The sequence below is a fragment of the Phaethon lepturus genome, unplaced genomic scaffold (assembly GCF_000687285.1).
Source record: "Phaethon lepturus isolate BGI_N335 unplaced genomic scaffold, ASM68728v1 scaffold9108, whole genome shotgun sequence".
NCBI lineage: Eukaryota > Metazoa > Chordata > Aves > Phaethontiformes > Phaethontidae > Phaethon > Phaethon lepturus.
In genome coordinates, this window is record NW_010556871.1 from 16,170 (window position 1) to 34,355 (window position 18,186).

Here is an 18,186-nt window from a genome sequence, read left to right on the forward strand (position 1 = left end):
CACTAGATGGTTCACATCTTTCTAACACAAAAGGGAAAAATACTTAGGGGAAACTAAGTTGTTTATATACATGAGTTGCTTTGGCTTTTTGACTGGTATCTTCAATGAGCTGAAGTTTTATGGCACAGCTCCATACGGAAAATGCAACTGAATACACAGAGAGATACACAACAAATTAACTATTGTAGTCTTGCAGAAGTTTAACGTAACAACTCAGTTTAGTATGTTTTTCAGTCTTTCTCATTCTCTGGAAAAAAACCCCAAAACCAACACAATGCAGTTTGTCAGAATTCAATACTTGCTCTGCTGCAGTATTAATTTAACTAAGAGTTCTTAAATCCTTTCCATTCCTGGATATTTCTGCATTGCTCAAAATAATTAGTCACATAGAACTTGAAGCATTTTAAGCTTTACCTTGTTCTTCTGCTTTTATTCGTATAACTTTAGTTATAATCTTAATATTTAATGTTTCTGCACTTGCTTTTAGTGATTGGTATTTGTTTGTCTGCATTTCCAGGGCAGACTCAACTGTGTCAGGACTCTATAACAGACAAATATCTGAACTAGTATCTGCCGCCTGGGTTGCTTTATACAATTAACATACTTTCAATTTGTTTTTTCTTTTCTGACCCTTCTATCTTCTATCCTTCTAATCCTTCCTGAAATTAAGACATGATATTTTAGGGTAATCTTTGCAAATACTGGACATTATTTCTTTCCTTATTACTATCCACAATGAACGTTTCACTTTGACTGCAGTTTGACATATTTCTAAACCTACTTCAGAATTCATTAAAATCACTATGAATATTTATCATGTAGGACAAGCAGAACATCACACTATTGCACAACATGAAAACAAATTGAAAGCTATATATTGTCCCATACTTTATGACATAGGGACAACATGTTTCATGACATTATTACATCTCCTACGGTATTTTCTTCTTCAAACTTTTTCATTTTTCCAGAAATTTGTTCTCTAGAACAACTAAAGATCCCCAATTATGTCAGTGGGTGCTGGGAGGAGCAGCAGGGACACTACCTATAATAAACTTTAAACTTCATTAGGATGGTATTTTGTCATGCAAAAGAAAATAAAAATCTTCTCTGGGAATAAAATGTCTTTTACTTGTGGGAAGGGGTAACTGACCTAGCTTAATTTTTACTTCCACCACAGTAGAGTAGCTTAAGTATATATTTGCATGCTTAATTTATATGCATATTTTTCATTTTGCCATTGTACTTCCCAAAATTTTCAACAGCAGCATTCAACTCTATTCCAGGTAAGTGGTGGTAATTTTCATGTAAAGTTACAGGAAAGTCATATGAAAAGACAACATAGTAATACAAATCAAGAAGTAGTTTCGTAACAGTTTGTGTTAGATATTCTAACAAACTGTAGTCTGATAACAGGCAATCTGCTAGTGGTCCCTGTCTTACAGATTTACTCTCAGTATTTAGAGAGAAGCAAAGGGAAGTGCTTCTCCATCCCAAAGTAATTAGCTTAATAAAAAAAAAAACCCAAAAATTTAAACACCCACCAGTCTTATCGTTAGGGAGCACCCTAACACCAACACCACCCTAACTTTGGCACATGTAAATTCCTTCCAAAACATAAATGCTACATAGGACTATTCTGGAAAGGTCACAAAGGTAGTGCAGTATTCTACCCCTTTAAACAGACCAGCTCTCCTCAGTAGCTATTTAACACCAGTAACTAATTTTAGGTATTATGTAAAAGAAAATCTTGGCAGGCATGTGCCATTGATTGTATTTAGTTACTTTATTTTCACTATCCAAACTCAAAAGAAATGCACAGTTAAGTTTCAGGTATCAATACAGAGTTTTCTGCAAAATATCCCTTTCATGTACCCTTCAGTAAACCATGTGTTCAAATGTTTGCAGTCCAACCATAAGTAGCAGGTTTGTTTTTTTTCTCCTCCCCTCCCCTCCCTAAAGGGACTTTTTCTTCTTTATATCGAAGTATTGTAAACCTCTTATCCAAAAAGTAAAATTCAGAAAACAGCTTCTTAGCCGAACATCTTTTCAAAATTGCTGCCTGGCATGGCACAACCTTAAGCAGTTTTTTTTTTTTTTTCCTTGTATTTTTCATTCAGGTTAGGTCTCTTGAGTATTTTAGATTTAAGGCAGACAATACACAGTTTAGAAATACATTAGCACATATTTGTCATCATATGGCATTTTCAGTAGACATCAGTTTTTCATAAATCATTGTGCATTTCACATTTCAGAAACATTCTTCAGTGTTGAACATCAGACTTTTTCCATCAGTCTTGTTTGTTCTTCTACACTTCTACTTTTGCTCTCAGAACTCTATCCTCCAGGTGCTTGCGAGCATAAGACACCTGCAAAGCTTGCTTTCTTTACACACGAGTTACATTTCCTCATACCTCATACAGTAACATCTTTCCCCATACATTTCAAGGCATCTGGTCAACATCTCAACTAAACGCAACAATTACAAACTTAATTTATGGAAAAAAATATTTTTATCTATGTTTTTACAGTTATATTAATTTGTATGTTTAGTAATAATTATCTCAACTATGGAAGCTTTTAATCAATACTAGGACTTGACAAGAATATGAGTTTCTTTCCCTGAAAATTCATTCTTCCTCTGGCTTATTACATGACTTTTGCAAGGTTGTGGAATATATTTTAAAAACTAATTTTGAAACTTAACACATTTATACCGATAAACAAGAACCAATATTATACTAGACAATACTTGTTTGCAGAGATTCTATAAGATATATTGTGCACTTAAGAGAAAAATTCTTTCACTTCAAATGTATGTGCAAAGCAGTAAGTAATGTTTTAATTCTACATTGTAGCAGCAGTCATGTATGCATAAAACAGCACTTTTTCTAAAAAAAGAAAATAATCATAGCATTTTGGGTAGCATAGCGATTACACTGAACTATGACAAATGCAATGCCAACTGAAGAAAGTTTCTAAAACAAAGAACTGAGGCTGTTAATACATAGGCTATATAAAAATATGGCATTATACAATGCTACTGTAGATCTGAAAGCTTTTGAAATGCAGTGTTTTTTCAAAAGGGTTACTACAACTGGCAGTAGCAAATTCAGCAAAATCACTGCATTTACATCCTCAACAGCTTTTTGAGAAAACCATTCTGTCTGCTCCAGGGCCTAAACATTGACACTGCAGATGATCTCACATCCCCTGAGAGTCATAACACTACTTGGTCCTATTCACCCAGCTAAGAATACTCATCCCAAATCATCAAGCCCTTTGCAGAGACAGCCTTGTTACAAAAGACTACATTCACCAACAGCACAAAATTATACTGCAGTGTAAAGATATGGCTTCCTCTAAAAACTATAAAGTATTACAGTAAAAAAAATTTCCACAAGACACTTAAAAATTATCCTTGAGTTCAACACTATTTATGCAATCAAATAGACTATGTAATCAGTCATACTGTAGTAGAACAAGAAAAAGACTTTTTATTCACTTGAAAAAATAGCAGACTGGAAGATCTCTTCATTGCATTACACAAACTTCCCTGAGATTTTTACATAAATTATGCTTAGTCTACTGTATATTAGAAACCAGTTAGCTACTGAGTGTCATACACTGCAAATTTTAAATAATTCCTGCATATGCTATCCCAGCTAAAATGCTGTTTCAATGCTTTAAAGCTTTATCTTCTTTTGTTACAAAAAATACATACACACAACTACAAACGCAAAGACATCTTTTGCACACAATTTTAAATCTTCAAAGCAATGTATAGAAACGGAGAAAACAGATGTTAACTTGAACAAAGCACGTTAAGGTTCTTTGCAGTCTAAAAACTGATTGTGAAACTAGTTTTAAAAATCATCTATGCAAGTGCTTGGTGGTAAGAACACCAACAGAAATATTATTAAATGCAATGGGCAGAAAGAGGGCTGATGCTGCCCCCCCTACTTAGCAATCTCCTGTATTATAAAAATTGTTATTTTCTATGAGTGATTGTGGGAGAGAAACATCATAGTGGTACAAAACGTTGCTATACTGGCACTGTGTTACACTAACTAAGGTTTTTTTGTTTTTGTTTTTTAACTTTTTAAAGTTGAGGTACTTAAACTTCTGATAAGATGGATATAGTTGACCACAAATCTTAAGGAGGCCTCACAGTGAAAGTCACTACTCTGTTTCACTAACTCACTGCCACAAACTTTAAAAAAAGAACACTTAATTTTAAATACAGATCTGGATTTCAGGTCAGTTTGCAAGTTGTATATCCCCTTAATTGAACTTCTCTCAGCAAAAGTCCAAGAACAACAAGCATTGTACTTTGCAAACAATAATGCTAAAGAATAAGTAAAAACAACAAAAAACATGATTTGAACTAAAAATAAACAAAACCTGCAACTTTACTGCTTTGAGATATGAGATTATCCCCAAGTTTTATGCCTGGAGGCAAAACCGAAGAGTTGTCTTGTCTGTAAATTTTTGTTAGACTTATTTCAAGAGCTGAATTATACAGCATAAGTACTCTGTTCTGATTAGAACAGATTAAATTAGGTAGCTCTGATCTCCTTCCAGTTCTCAGTAACTGGAATCATGTCCTCACCCCTTGCTGAGTGTGGAGCAATTGCACTTGTAATTCCTCCTTCCAAATAGTCTTATGTTGGGTATTACCACAGAAAGAAATAGGAGGTAACTTGGGCCACTTCATTACAAAATAGACTTGATGTGGTTTTGACAGGCCGTATCAGATACTGAGCCATAGGCATTCTTTTTTGTGTACTGGAAGGAAGGTATAAGGTGATCATCTTAACAGCAAAGTGAGGAATTGTGAAATGGAGGGCATTTTCTAGATTTTTAATTCTACTTTAAAAAGTTTCCAATTTATAGATACACTTATGACTGCATGAAAATTACACAGATGGAAAGAATAAAAGAGCAGCATTTAAAAGCAGTATGTTTAACTTTTTCATATTCAGAAACAGACTGAAGACACTGCTTTGTATAAGATGGTTTAATTTCTACCTGTTACCACTCTATCTTCAATTATATGAAGGGAATCTAATGCTTACTCAACAGAGAAAAAGAAGAGTAAGAAAAACTGGATAATACGTTTGCTTTCTCATTTTAAATGAAAATTTTCACATGGATGAGTAGGTTTTCTGGTTCTCCAAATTAAGAACAATTTGCTCCCTTTCCCTCAAAATACTTACAACACATCACAGCCTATTACAGCTCTTTGCATATATTGCTGGCTGACAACTGATTTAGACAGGCACATTAAAAGTTTCTGGGTTACATAACCACTCCTATGTTGTTATAGAGAGAAGCTATTTCTGCATCAACAATGAAAAAATTATAGAACGGTATTACCAAACACAAGCCCTTGTGCAACACACAAAACAGGGTGCTAAGTCACTATAATACTCAGTGTGAAAAGACTAGAAGTCTTTTCTGTGCATCTCCATTTCAACAAGGAAATACACTGTCTTTTCATCGCTTAATCTCACCACATTTTAAGTCACTTTTTTGCATTGCCAAATAAGGCAAAGAATGGTGTTGTAGACTGACCATATATTAGATTTTATTTAAAAAAATAGTTTCTCTCCCTATTCAAAATTTCAACATGTTCTCATAGTAACAAATATATCCTGATAAAGAAAACCAGCAGGATTCCTCAGTATGCAGATTGAGATAGGATATTTGCCACACAGATTTTACTTCCAGCAAAGGTAAGATGCACATGTGTACGTACATATGTCAATTACACACAGCAGACCAAGTACATTTTGTTCTGCATTCCAACACATCCTTTGAAAGAGGGATAGTCTTCTCATCCACCCATGTTGTCCCTTATATGATCCACTCGCTGAGCAAGATCCCTAAAGGTGGGACGCTGGGTAACATTATTGTTCCAGCATTCTTTCATGATAGCATAAATCTGGAAAAGAAACAAAGAAAATTTGTATTAGATAAATAGATGTTACAAATAGTTAATAGTTACTTTGAACAAGTCCAAAGAACATCTAACTTAACTTTATTCTTCCAAGCAACAGTAGCACAAGACTGTGCCTGAAGTCTTGCTATACCACTCAGTTTATCTGCTTGATCCCAATGACAGCAAAAAGTGAGAATAGCTAGCTTTGCAAAGCTATTATAAAAGAAGAGGTTTTTTGAAGTTAGTATGGAAATTCACTCAGGTAGTTTTTGAAACTTCAGGAGACTTATGTTATTTTGCTAAGTTTTTAGCTTCTTGCTTGCTTTTATTTTTTGGAAAGCTCAAAAATATTTAAGATGACAAACACTTTACAAGTCTGATCAAAAATCAGATTTACAAAGGCAGCAATTCTAAATTAAGCTTCCCTGCAATACTAACACACACTTCTCCACATTCATATACTAAATTCTTAGTTATTCTTCGTATATAATGAGAAATAAGCTAGAAAAGTTACTGTGCAAACTGAACCCACTTCTTGTAGAAGTAGATTTAAATGATTTTTGGAAGAGATTTCCATTACAATAGACATTTGGCAACAGTCTTCTCTTTTCCCAAACATGTACTTGATACCTGATCACAAAACAACTTGCCAAGATCCTCACGTGTACTCATCTCACTAATTTAATCCACATCGTTACCAACTTCTCATACTTTGAACATTTTTTTACACGTTGCTTAAGAACAATCTTAAAAAATTTTAAAAAAACCCTTAAAACCCAGGGAAAAAGTAGCATCAGTTCTTTATTTCAGCAAATCTGAAACGCCTGCACTGACCAAGCTGCTTTAGACATGAGTCTCAAGCACCTTGTAAACTAAGACATCTGGAAGATACAATATCTGTGATGACTGGCCTTTCAGGATCAAAACAGGAAGAGCACAGTTTCTGACAAGAGAGAGACATTTCTATCTGGCTTTGATAGCTGAAGAAATGTCAGACAGTGAAACCTTTGCATTAGTTTGGATACAGTTGCAGTAAAACAGATTATGTATTATCTTACACATACAACATTCAGGTTATCTCCAAAAAGCCAGACCTTTGCAATTAAACAATTGTTGTACTCACACATATAATGCAAGAAAGGTTACTTGAGAGACTTCTCTTTTAATTCTCTACAGACTATTTTTTCCCTCATGGCTTCCCTGCTCCACCTGTACCATTCTTTCTCTTCTCTGCTAGACTACTTGACTCTGATCTCTCCTCTGTCTCCAGTTTTGAATGGATTATTTCTTGAACTATTGCCAAGTGTACTTGATTTTAAAGGGGTGCAGCAACTGATCTGAGCTGGAAGTTATAAGTGTTAAAAAACATAACTATTTTCCTTACATTCTTTCCCTACCGATTCACCTACCTAACCCTACCAGTTTGACTCAAGACAAAGTGCACTCTGCTCTGAAAAACACAGAACTACAAGAATTAGAAGTAGTATGAAAATATTTTTTAAAACATCTGGAGTATTAACAAAAAGAACACCGAATTAATTTGTGTGCAGTGGGGATGGCTTCACATGCATACACACTTCAGTATCTACGAAGAACATGAATAGAAATCTGAGGGCCCTGAACATACACAATCTGATTCATATACTTAACTGTGTCTACAGTCTGCAGGTAGTGCTCAGCTGAGAATGCTTGACAGTGAATAATACACATGATAAACATAGGTATTCCCATGCTTGAGGAGGGAAGAGCAAGAGAAGGAAAATAATCAAGATAAGGGATTCTTTACATCTTGGAATTAAATGTGAAAAACCTTATGTAGATATTAAGATATTTCTGCTAAATGTTACAGCCTTCAAAAGAACCCAGAGCTCACAGCCTTGACCAAGAATCTCTGTATAGGAGTTCCATAGAACGAGTTCTATATACTAATCTCACTGCCCTAATAAATTAATATTTTTGAAATAGAAGTCTGAGTGCCTGAGTACAACAGTCGGTCATAATAGTCCTACTTCATATATTTATACAGACTACGTTCTAGGCTCCTGAGAGAATGCAATGTAAAGAATCAGAAATGTGATTATACTCATCATGCACCTCATAAAATAACAGCACAGCCATTCCATTTGTATATGAACCATGTATGTTCGAACCATGAATATGTATTTGAACCATGGGGTTCGAGCCCCACGTTGGGCGCCAAATAATGGGGCTCGAACCCACGACCCTGAGATAGTTTAGCAATCCATGCAGAAGGAAACACAAGGTTTGCATTTACCAGGTACTCACCCTGACTGATCACCTTTCAGACTATACTAACATATTAATACAATACTTCACCTCATCAGGGCATCCATCTGGTCTCGGTAGTCGTCCATTATTCTTCAAAAGCTCTATCAAATGAAATACAATCATCTGCCCTTGTTTGTCATTGCCAATCATGCGCATGAATTCCTGAAACAGAAGGTTGACTGTCATAAATAATTTTTAAAGGAAAAAAAAATACTGCAATCTCCTTACCAACGGAAAATTCTTTATAAGAAGAATAAATAATACTAAGAATAAATAGAATAGTATATAACAATGATAAAATTATAAATTATGAGTCTATAGAATACATCAATAATTACGTATTTTTTTGTCTGTGGATAAAAATAGGATGTTATATACTAAACTTAAAGCAATAAATGAAAAATCTTATTAGAAATGTTGGTGATCATCTGATGATTAACTAGCTTTAAAAGGATAAACCTCACAGCTAATTCTAAAGAGCTCCCTGAAACATAAAAACAAGATCTTGATGTTTTGAAAAATCCCAGCCAAAGAGAAAACAGATATCATACTGATGTATTAAAAAAAAAAAGATTAACAGGATTAATCAGTAACTACAGGCTAGAAACAGTAGTCCAATTAAAGCCAACAAAAATGGCTTAGATAAATCTTGCTATGCAAAAAACATGACCCAAAAAGTAAATTAAAATCTCACTCAAATTGCCAGAGATGAAAAGTACTTAAGGAATTACTATTAACTGAACATAATTTCTAAGCACAACATAAAAGTATTTTCCTCCAATGATATATCGTTTCTTTAATGATCCATGACATGAGAATGTGAAAGAACTGTTGGTTGAACGTGCAAATGGCCAAAGTTGGGAAAACAATGTATAATTAAAAAGACTATGACAGTTAAACAGACCACTTTGGCTAACTGGTAAAATTAATTTTTCTTGATGCACACCAATAGGGTAATCAACCTGATGAAGTAGTAAATGCACATGTAGAGTCAATTTATTCAAAGTGTATTCCACCTGAACCCATGACTTACTCTACCCACATTCCATTTCATAATCCTTCTGAAGAACTCCAGGTGTCTGCAATGTTTATGTTATTAGGCAGGAAGAGCTTCCCCTGCCTTGAGAGTTCTTTGATAGCTTAGTCCATTGTATTGGATTACTAAGAGGTCCACTGAGGTCAATGCAGAGACCTTCCAAGTGCATTTTTGCCTGTCATCATTGTTGAGCTCTCAAAACTGTATTTGCCAGGACTGAGACACTGGCCAAGGGTGAGGACAGGTCCAGTAAATATATAAGGCTCAACTCTCCTCTGTGGGCCTCCAGAGGACAACTAGGTGTAAGCAAGATTGTGAATCACATTTCCAACTGAAGAACTGTTACTCAGTGTACAAGTAGTATTTTACTCCACCCACTGTACGTTTGTCTTTAAAGGTGTCCATCAACAGTCTGCAAAAAGCCACTCCCTTTCTTTCTTGAACTCAGTAAGTTATTAACTTGGGTTCTGGTAACATAACAAAATAACTTTAAGTTACCTTAATCAACTTAATGTTAATGTATTTGTTTGGCTCAGCCTTAGTTCAGAATGGCATTAAAAATACATGTCATGTTGCAACGAAACAGCTGTATCTGGGATTACTCTCCACAAAGGACGAGAAATAACAATCTACAATGAGAGAATTCTAGATCTTTTTCAAACAGTTAGGAGTTACAGGATGGGTAAGATTTGCACAGACTATCAGGTAATTTTCAGATCTCCCTTCTTATGGCTTGATACTAAGACTTTTTAGCATGTTTCTTCTTCTAATTGGATGCTGTCTCATAAACACTAACGTATCTCCAGAAAAGGATCAGTAAATGAATCTATCATGTATGTAAATATCAGCCTATTTACACAGAGGAACAATCTATATATTTTTGAAAATTTAAATAAACAAACAAAAAGCCTCTGAGAACTGTTAACTATGTACTTACAGCTGGTGGGCTTTTGCTCTTGTCAATATATGTGAAGAGTTCATACAAGACCACACCGAAACTCCACACATCTGAGGCCACAGAAAATTTGCTTTCTGTCAGAGATTCTGGAGCATACCTGCAACACAATGGTAAAAGGAATATTGTTGTGTGTCTTTTTAGTTTTGAAGATACTTTTTAATAAGACTGATTTTTTTTTCATTCGTAAGTGTTCTTTGTTCATAGGCATTAGCACATTCTCAGTTCCTTCCACTACCTTCACTAGTAACTATTCTTTTAATAATAGTTAATTGGCATTGAAAACACTAACCACTTTAAACAAACACAGTTAGTGATAACTATATCCAAGTTTGTTTTTTCTCCAACAAAGCTGTAGATATTTTTCTTATCTATAGTGCAAGTAAAAAGACTTCGATGTGATAAGGCCTGGAAAGAAAAGACTACTATAGCCAGCAAGCATCCTTCCATCATTTTCAGTAAGTCTTGAACCGTGTTCCAGATATGTCTGGATTTAAATTTTGCAGCTCCCAATAGCATCTATTAAAATTATTTTTGTATAATTTATCCTTTAAATAAGACATTTTAGCAGTCCCTAAGGCAGACTAAAATATAGACTAAAATCACATGTACGGAATGGCATTTCTTTTCCTATCAGGACATAAAATGCTTTTTATCACAGTTATCCACCAGTGTATTTTCTATAGTATTTCTACAACTTTATAGAACAGAACTGAAGTATGTATTTTGTATTCTGAATACAGTCTACCAATTTCCATTTCATAATCCTTCAGTCTCCCACAGGCTACATGGTTTTCCTTTCCAAGCTAAGTGCAGCTCATTGGAGCATTACTGTATTTTGGAGTGCCTTAGACCTACTCTGAAAGCTCAATGCCCAAATACAGACATCTACCTGATTATTCAACCCAGCACTTTATCCTTGCTAATTACAGTCTGTGGGACTTAACTCCACTTGGTCAGAGGGTCTATCCAACAGATCTCAGCTAGAGGATATGAACAACTAGTGTTTAGGGAACTGCAAAGCCTAAAACATTGTAAGCATCATGAGGAATGGGCCTTTCTGGATTTGTTTTATCTTTGAATATCTCTCCTGTTGCATTCAATTTCTTTTAAACATTTGTTTGTGTTTTGTTTTGTTTTTTAAATAGCTTTAAAAATCCTACAGTTAAATGCTGTTTTGTAAAGTCAAACATCACGCATATGACACTCACAGTGCTGGCAACTGACTTGGATTTTGCACTTAAAAATTCCACAATATGTATAAGAATTGGCTGAAACAGAAAAAACTTAAAACATGCCATGATTTCATATACTAAAAAATGACTTACCAAAATATAGGGCTTTCACCAGGTTCTTTTACTTTGTAGTACTCCTTGTCTTGTGGCAAGACTTTTGTCAATCCAAAATCTCCAATTTTAACTCTGTTCTCATTCTCCACTAAGATATTTCTGGTTGCTAAATCCCGGTGAACATATCTTTTTGTACCCAGATACTCCATGCCCTAGGTGAAAAGTTGACAAACACAGTAGGAAAAGAGTTACTTTTATCATTAAGTAGCTGCACTTTCCCTAAAGGGATGAATTAATCTCAAATTTAAAACCAAACACAGATTGTTACCAAAATCTGTGTGCTTGAACATCTGTCTTTTCTGAAGAGTTTATTTCCAAGTGCAGAGACTTCCCTTAACTGAAGGGAGATAGACTGAGCACCTCTGAGAGCCCAGTGTTTTTTGATTACATAACTGGATAGCTGTTACAGCTCCTTTCTGTAGCCAAATGCTGCTTGCCAGTGACAGACAGAAGGAAAACAAAATTTGGGCTAAGCTACACAATCCAGGGCAGATGACAAGACTGTCCTGTTTACCCATTTAATTTAATCTTTTTTTCTTCACTTTGTATATCTGCTTTCCTGACTGCTTTATGAAACTTTATATTATGATTCTATGAATTTGATAACTATTCTCTGACTGTATTCCCACCTGTGTCTCTGTTTCTCTTCTGTATGAACCATTATTCACCACAGTTCTGCTTACTGTCATATTTCCATGGGTTGCTGTAACAAAATGTTGGTTCAAAGCCATGTTGTCTTTTGCTGCTGCTGATCCCCTCTTACCAATGCACGTAATTCTTTTTGCTAACAATGAAATGTGGAAGGAGCCAGTGTGTGTAGTGGCATTACCAAAAAAAGAGGTCTTACTTAGCAATAAATGGTGGACAGAAGTTGGCACTGCACAGTGTCAAGAGATACCCCGGTGATACATGAAAGGAAACGCAAAGCAAGCTGTCAGTTTCAGAGTGTTGTAAGAAAGCTTCTCACTTCTTCAACACAACTGAAAAGCAGTAAGTTATATCAAGAGTACTATCTTACTAAGCCTAAGATGTCCTATACTAAAACATCGTTGAACTCAAGTTTTGAACATCAACATTACACTATTAATGCCAGAAGACTTCTTACTCTCTTTTTTACTTTTAAGTGAGAAACCTCAGCAATAGTTTGACTCCAACGTCTAACCTTCCCCTCGGACTCGTTACCTCCTAGTACCACTGGGTGGCATCGCTGTTTACTCACATCCCATTCCAATGGCATTCAAAAATGCCCTATTCTTCATCACCCGCTCATCCACTGCTATCCTGAAAAATACCAAACTTAGCTTTTTCAAAGTGAGACTTCCAGGTTTCTGATAAAACCAGTCTATGTAAATACTATAACTTTTTATTTCTACTACATACTGTACTGAAAGCAGTCCTAAAGTTTCTCTGATGGTAGTAATCTTTCCTGTTACAGCAGCTATTTTCCAAGCTAAGAGAGATACTTAATTGAAATCATGAAAATTCCAAGTGGAAATCATAATCCTCTGGCACTACGCTAACAATGGAATTGAGTTTAATTATGTGATTGCAAAGTTTCTATCATTAAAGTTGGGCTTTCCAGCAAGGACACCTGAAGTACTTTAAGCATTAAGAGATGGAAAAATAAATTTATTCTTAGCCTCTTCTGCTATCAGGCAGCATTAACAAAATGCAGGGCCAAAAGAGCAAAAAAGGACATCCCAAAAATCAGATGGATGGAGAAGTTAACTTCTTTATTTGCCATTCTATTGTGAGGATTCTTTAAAGTTCAATATAGAGTTCTATTGCTTGCCACCAGACAAGCTGTGCTAATGGCACAAGCTGCACCAGCTGATAGCTGCATTAATTTGCATCTACAGAAACATGATCACCAGCAAATGTCACCTCTGAAAATGCTGCTTTTCACAGTATGAGATATGCATAAAAAACATGTTTTAAGTCACGAACCCTTTCCCAGTATAGTAAAAAGACGGCAATCAAGCAAACACACTTATCTTAACCCTCAGTTATGGGCATGCCTTTACTTCTCTCTTACACATTTCAAAGAAGAGCAGCAAGGCAGAGGGAGAAAGATTTTGGTTAAAAACCCCAAAATAACAGAGTAACAGAAATGCACAGCAGAGACATCTGAGATGCTGAAAGAGCAAACATTGCAAGAGAAGCAAAAACAACTACAGGAAAGGGGGAAATGTGATCAGGTAAAAGAAGAAGGAAAAGCATTCAGATTCCATTTTCATAATATTAGGTACTCACCATGTTTTAAATTAAGTTGTTTTGAAATGATGTTGCAGATTAGAGTGAAATCTTAAAGTGATCAATATAGCCTCTGCTTTGTAGGTTGCACAGCAGCAACAGTGCAAAGCGAGACACATACGCTGTAATTCTTAGACTTCGCTTCCCTTAGAAGTGAGAAAATACTTCTTTAAGAGCAAGTCCTACATGTGGTCTTCCCACATTCTGATACTGTGGGTACCCATGTCACATGAAAGCAGGATGTTTTCCCACTTAAGTATTTGCAGAAGGCATATCCTAGCTCCCTTCCTCTTGTTTGGTGCTTGGTACTTAAGCAGCAGTCATTTCATCTTCTATTTTGATTTTTCATCACCATCCTGAAGACCTGTAGTATTTCAATGCTTCTTTATATATATATATGTGTATGTACATTATATACACTCTCTAAGAACCTCTTCCTTTGTACCTTCTGAATCTAATTCCTTTCCCAAAGTTTTCTGCCATATTTGCACTGACTGCAAAGGCCAAAATCCACCTTCCAGTCCTCCTACCAGATAGCTCTGTCTCAGACCAGGGTCCTGAGATATATTGCCACCACTGTTCCTTCAGGCACTGGATAAAGCTTTGGATGAGGCCTGAAGACTTACATATGCAAGCTTCACAGCTTCTTATGAGAGTGAACAGGGTAGGCACCTTACGACCCTTCAGGTAGCAGGCTGAGATGGCCACAGAATAAAACATGTAAGTGGCTGCAGTCTTTGTGTGTTCAAACACCCCTGTTGCATTTTTACTCTATGAAATATTCACTGTGACCATCCTCCTAGATGGTGATGAGTGTTAGGCTCTTCCAGCTCTTTGCTTGAAGGAAGATTGCTTTCAGTGACTTACCAGCACTGATAACAACAGTCATTTTGTTGCAGAAATAACATTGAGAGAACTTCTTATGCCCAATTACTAGAGAATGACTTCTTGTTTTGTAGACACAGATCAGAGGGCTTTTTAACCCTCTTTGAGTGGCTGGTCCCATGTTCAATCCTTCCTTTGCCTCCCTGGGGCCTGGGTTAAGGACATCACTAGGATGCTTCCTAGCCTGGTGCGGGCCCTCGAACTATTACCCATTACTGCTTTTCCATGTGGATGGTGATGAAGCTGCAATGCATAGTCCAAGGGTGATCAAAAGACACTTCAGTGACTTGGGATGGTTGGTAAGGGAATCTGGAGCACAGGTTTTTTTTTCATCTCTCCTTCCAGTTGTGGGCAGCAACATTAGAAGAAACAGACAGGCCCAGTCTCTTAATACATGGCTCTGCTCTGTGACTGGTGTCACTGCCATAATTTTGAGTTTTTTGATAATGGGATGGCCTACATGGCACCTGGCTTGCTGTCATCAGATGGGATCCACCTTTCTCAAAAGGGGGAAGAGGGTCTTCGCTTACAAACTAGGTGGTCTTATTGACAGGGCTTTAAACTAGACTTGAAAGGGGAAGGGAGATAGTATTAGGCTTGCCTGTGACAAGGGATAACACGCCAAGGTTAGAAGGGGCAGGAAGCAGCAAGGGCCCTGAGCTTGCTTCTCTGAGACGTGCTGGCTACACTGTAGCACACTTGAAGTCTTATGGAAATGAGCCAGGGGCTCCTGAGGTAATAGAAGCCAACAGGAAAACACCTGTGAAAGATCTCAAAGGAATTAAGGGGTGTTTTTCTAAGAGGGTGACATGGCTGACAGCCCAGCTGAAGTGCCTCTACACCAATGCACACAGCACAGGCAACAAACAGGAGTTGGAAGCCACCATGCTGCTAGAGAGCTATGACCTGGCTGCCATTACTGAAACTTGGTGGGACAAATCCCATGACTGGCATGCAGCTACAGGCTGTTCAGAAGGGATGGAGGACGAAGGAAGGTCAGAGGCGCTGTCTTCTGTGTCAAGAAATGGACAGATTATGAAGAGCTGTCTCTGAAGTATAGCCACAAGCAGCTTGAAAGCTTATGGGTTAGAATCAAGAGACTGCAGCAACAAAGAAAACCTTGTGGTTGGTGTCTATTACAGGCTTCCCAATCAAGGGGAGTCTATTGATGAAGCCTTCTTACTCCAGCTATAGAGACATTTGTGCTAGAAGGCTGTTGTCCTGCTGGGAGACTTCAACCAACCCAGCACCTACTGGAAAAGTAGCATGGCAAGCTGTAGGCAATCAGAAGACTACTGGAGTGCACCAAGGATAACATCTTAAGCCAGGTAATAGACAGCCCTACCAGACGGGATGAGATACTGGACCTCACAGTCACCAACACAAGTGAGCTAATTGGTGACGTCAGGATTAGGTGCAGCTTGGGCTGCAGTGATCATGCACTGGTGGAGTTCACAATCCTGAGGGATATGGGGCAGGCGAAGAGAAGAAATTTATCACAGTGAGGGTGGTGAAACACTGGCACAAGTTGCCCAAAAAAGTGGTAGATGCCCCATCTCTGGAAACATTCAAGGTCAGGTTGGACGGGGCTCTGAACAACCCGATCTAGCTGAAGATGTCCCTGCTCGTTGCAGGGGGGTTGGACTAGATGACCTTTATAAAGGTCCCTTCCAACCAAAACTATTCTATGATTCCATGAAGAGACTGACACTTGCCATAGACTTGTGAATGTTTTCTGTTTTCCAGCCTCATTGCACATAGCTTGCCCATTCAGGAGGTTTCGCTGGAGACTACTCACATAGCCTTTCTTCAGTGAAGCACATGAATAGGTGAGATCAGCTGCTAAAGCTGCATGCAGCATCCTTCCGTACATGACTCAGGTTCAGTAGCTAAAAGGTTTGCTTAGTCAGTCCAGTTTCAAATGGAACTATCAAACTCTGTTCACCAGGTGAAAGTTTGAATGCCTGGAGAAGATCTCAGCTCTTGCAGAGGCTCTCTTGCCTGATTCTTGTCAGGGCTTTTCTGCAGATATTGCAGAAGGAAAGTTTTCTGCTCTGAATGTGGCAAGGCACAATTACCAGACATAGTATGTGTGGGCTACAAACCCTGAAAAATACTCATTGACTTTAAGTAACCTACTGTTTCCATGCCTTTGATGTGGATATTGGGGAAAGCAACTCAAAAATATTTCTGTTACACACCTTCAGGGTGTAGGGGGAAGTGTGGGGTTTTTTTCTCTTCTCCCCCCACGCCATTTTTTTTTCTTTCCCCAAACTACTGAAAATGCAATGAAATCTAAAGAGCCTGTAGTTTCTTGTATCTAAAGCACAATAACAAAATAAAACTAGGATAGTCATAAGCCCTCTGAGGAAATGAGATACCACAAAAAGTATATGTTTGCCCCTCTTTTCAGAATTTTATGAAGGATGTTCAGTACCAACCATTGAGACTAGCAAGTAATTTATTACAGCTTTGGGCACTTCTATGGCCTCTAGTTCCTCATGCAGAAATGAGATATCTTTGGTCTTCCTGCTAAATAAGCTAATATTATTTACATTTTTAAAGTAAATTTCTTAAAAATACACATGCTGTTATGGTGGTTTTGTAGAAGAATGTCCAAGTTCTGAAAAATCAGTTACAGTATGTCATGAACAGTTTGCTTGGATGAGTATATTTTACTTCAGTTCTTATTAGGGAGAAATAAGGTTTTAATTCTTTTGAACAAAATATAAGCTAAGCAAACTATAAAACACACGAAAAGTAAATGGAATATATTCTGCCTCAGTCAGCAGACTGGCCAGTCTCAGCACCCTGTGTTAAGATACTCAGGGGTCTGTCCAGTTCTTGAGTACATGAATATATATTGCAACTTTTTTTACGGTTATGTGGTGCTAGCAGCCCGACAGTATTATGAAAAATTATAAAAAAGATACACAACAACAACCAATGATGGTTGTTTTGCAACCGATGAGACCAAAGGGACAAAAAATTGTTGAAAAATATCAATTATATGAAATTTCTTACCTTGCATATCTGAGATGCATACAGCAAAAGCTTCTTGTGGTCCAGCCTCTCCTTGTGTTTCTGCAGATAATCTCGTAAACTTCCGTATGGTAAGTATTCCATAATTAATCTTAGATTCCTACGACCTTTCACAACAACAACAACAAAATAGATTTGATTTTCAGTAATCTTCCAATGACAAGTTTTGAAATATATTTACAAATACCTATGAACAGAAGTAATAGAAAATAATCTTAATACCAAAAAACTAATTTATGTACATCACTATGCAATTCTTCATATATTTGTTAATTGCATGTGTTCACTAAACACCATTTATTTAAACGAAACAATAATGTGGATACGTTTGTTATACAGAGCATCACTAATCAAAATTATACTTTAGCTACTATTGCTAAAGCAAAGCAAAAGTGCCACATGTGTATATTTGCGTTTATGCAACATTCTTCTT

General features: G+C 36.7%; 1 protein-coding gene across 1 annotated transcript in view; it reads right to left on the reverse strand.

Annotated features, from left to right (window-relative positions):
* Positions 1 to 5,721: 5,721 nt before the first annotated feature.
* The window catches only part of JAK2 (Janus kinase 2), a 51,689-nt gene continuing 39,224 nt past the window's right edge, over positions 5,722 to 18,186 (reverse strand). Inside the window, exons 20-24 of the mRNA XM_010292583.1 lie at positions 17,736 to 17,860; positions 11,553 to 11,725; positions 10,207 to 10,324; positions 8,282 to 8,395; positions 5,722 to 5,947 (exon numbers count right to left, since the gene is read on the reverse strand). Coding sequence (XP_010290885.1) covers positions 5,840 to 5,947; positions 8,282 to 8,395; positions 10,207 to 10,324; positions 11,553 to 11,725; positions 17,736 to 17,860 — 638 coding nt within the window. The 3' untranslated portion in view covers positions 5,722 to 5,839. The remainder of the gene's footprint in view (positions 5,948 to 8,281; positions 8,396 to 10,206; positions 10,325 to 11,552; positions 11,726 to 17,735; positions 17,861 to 18,186) is intronic.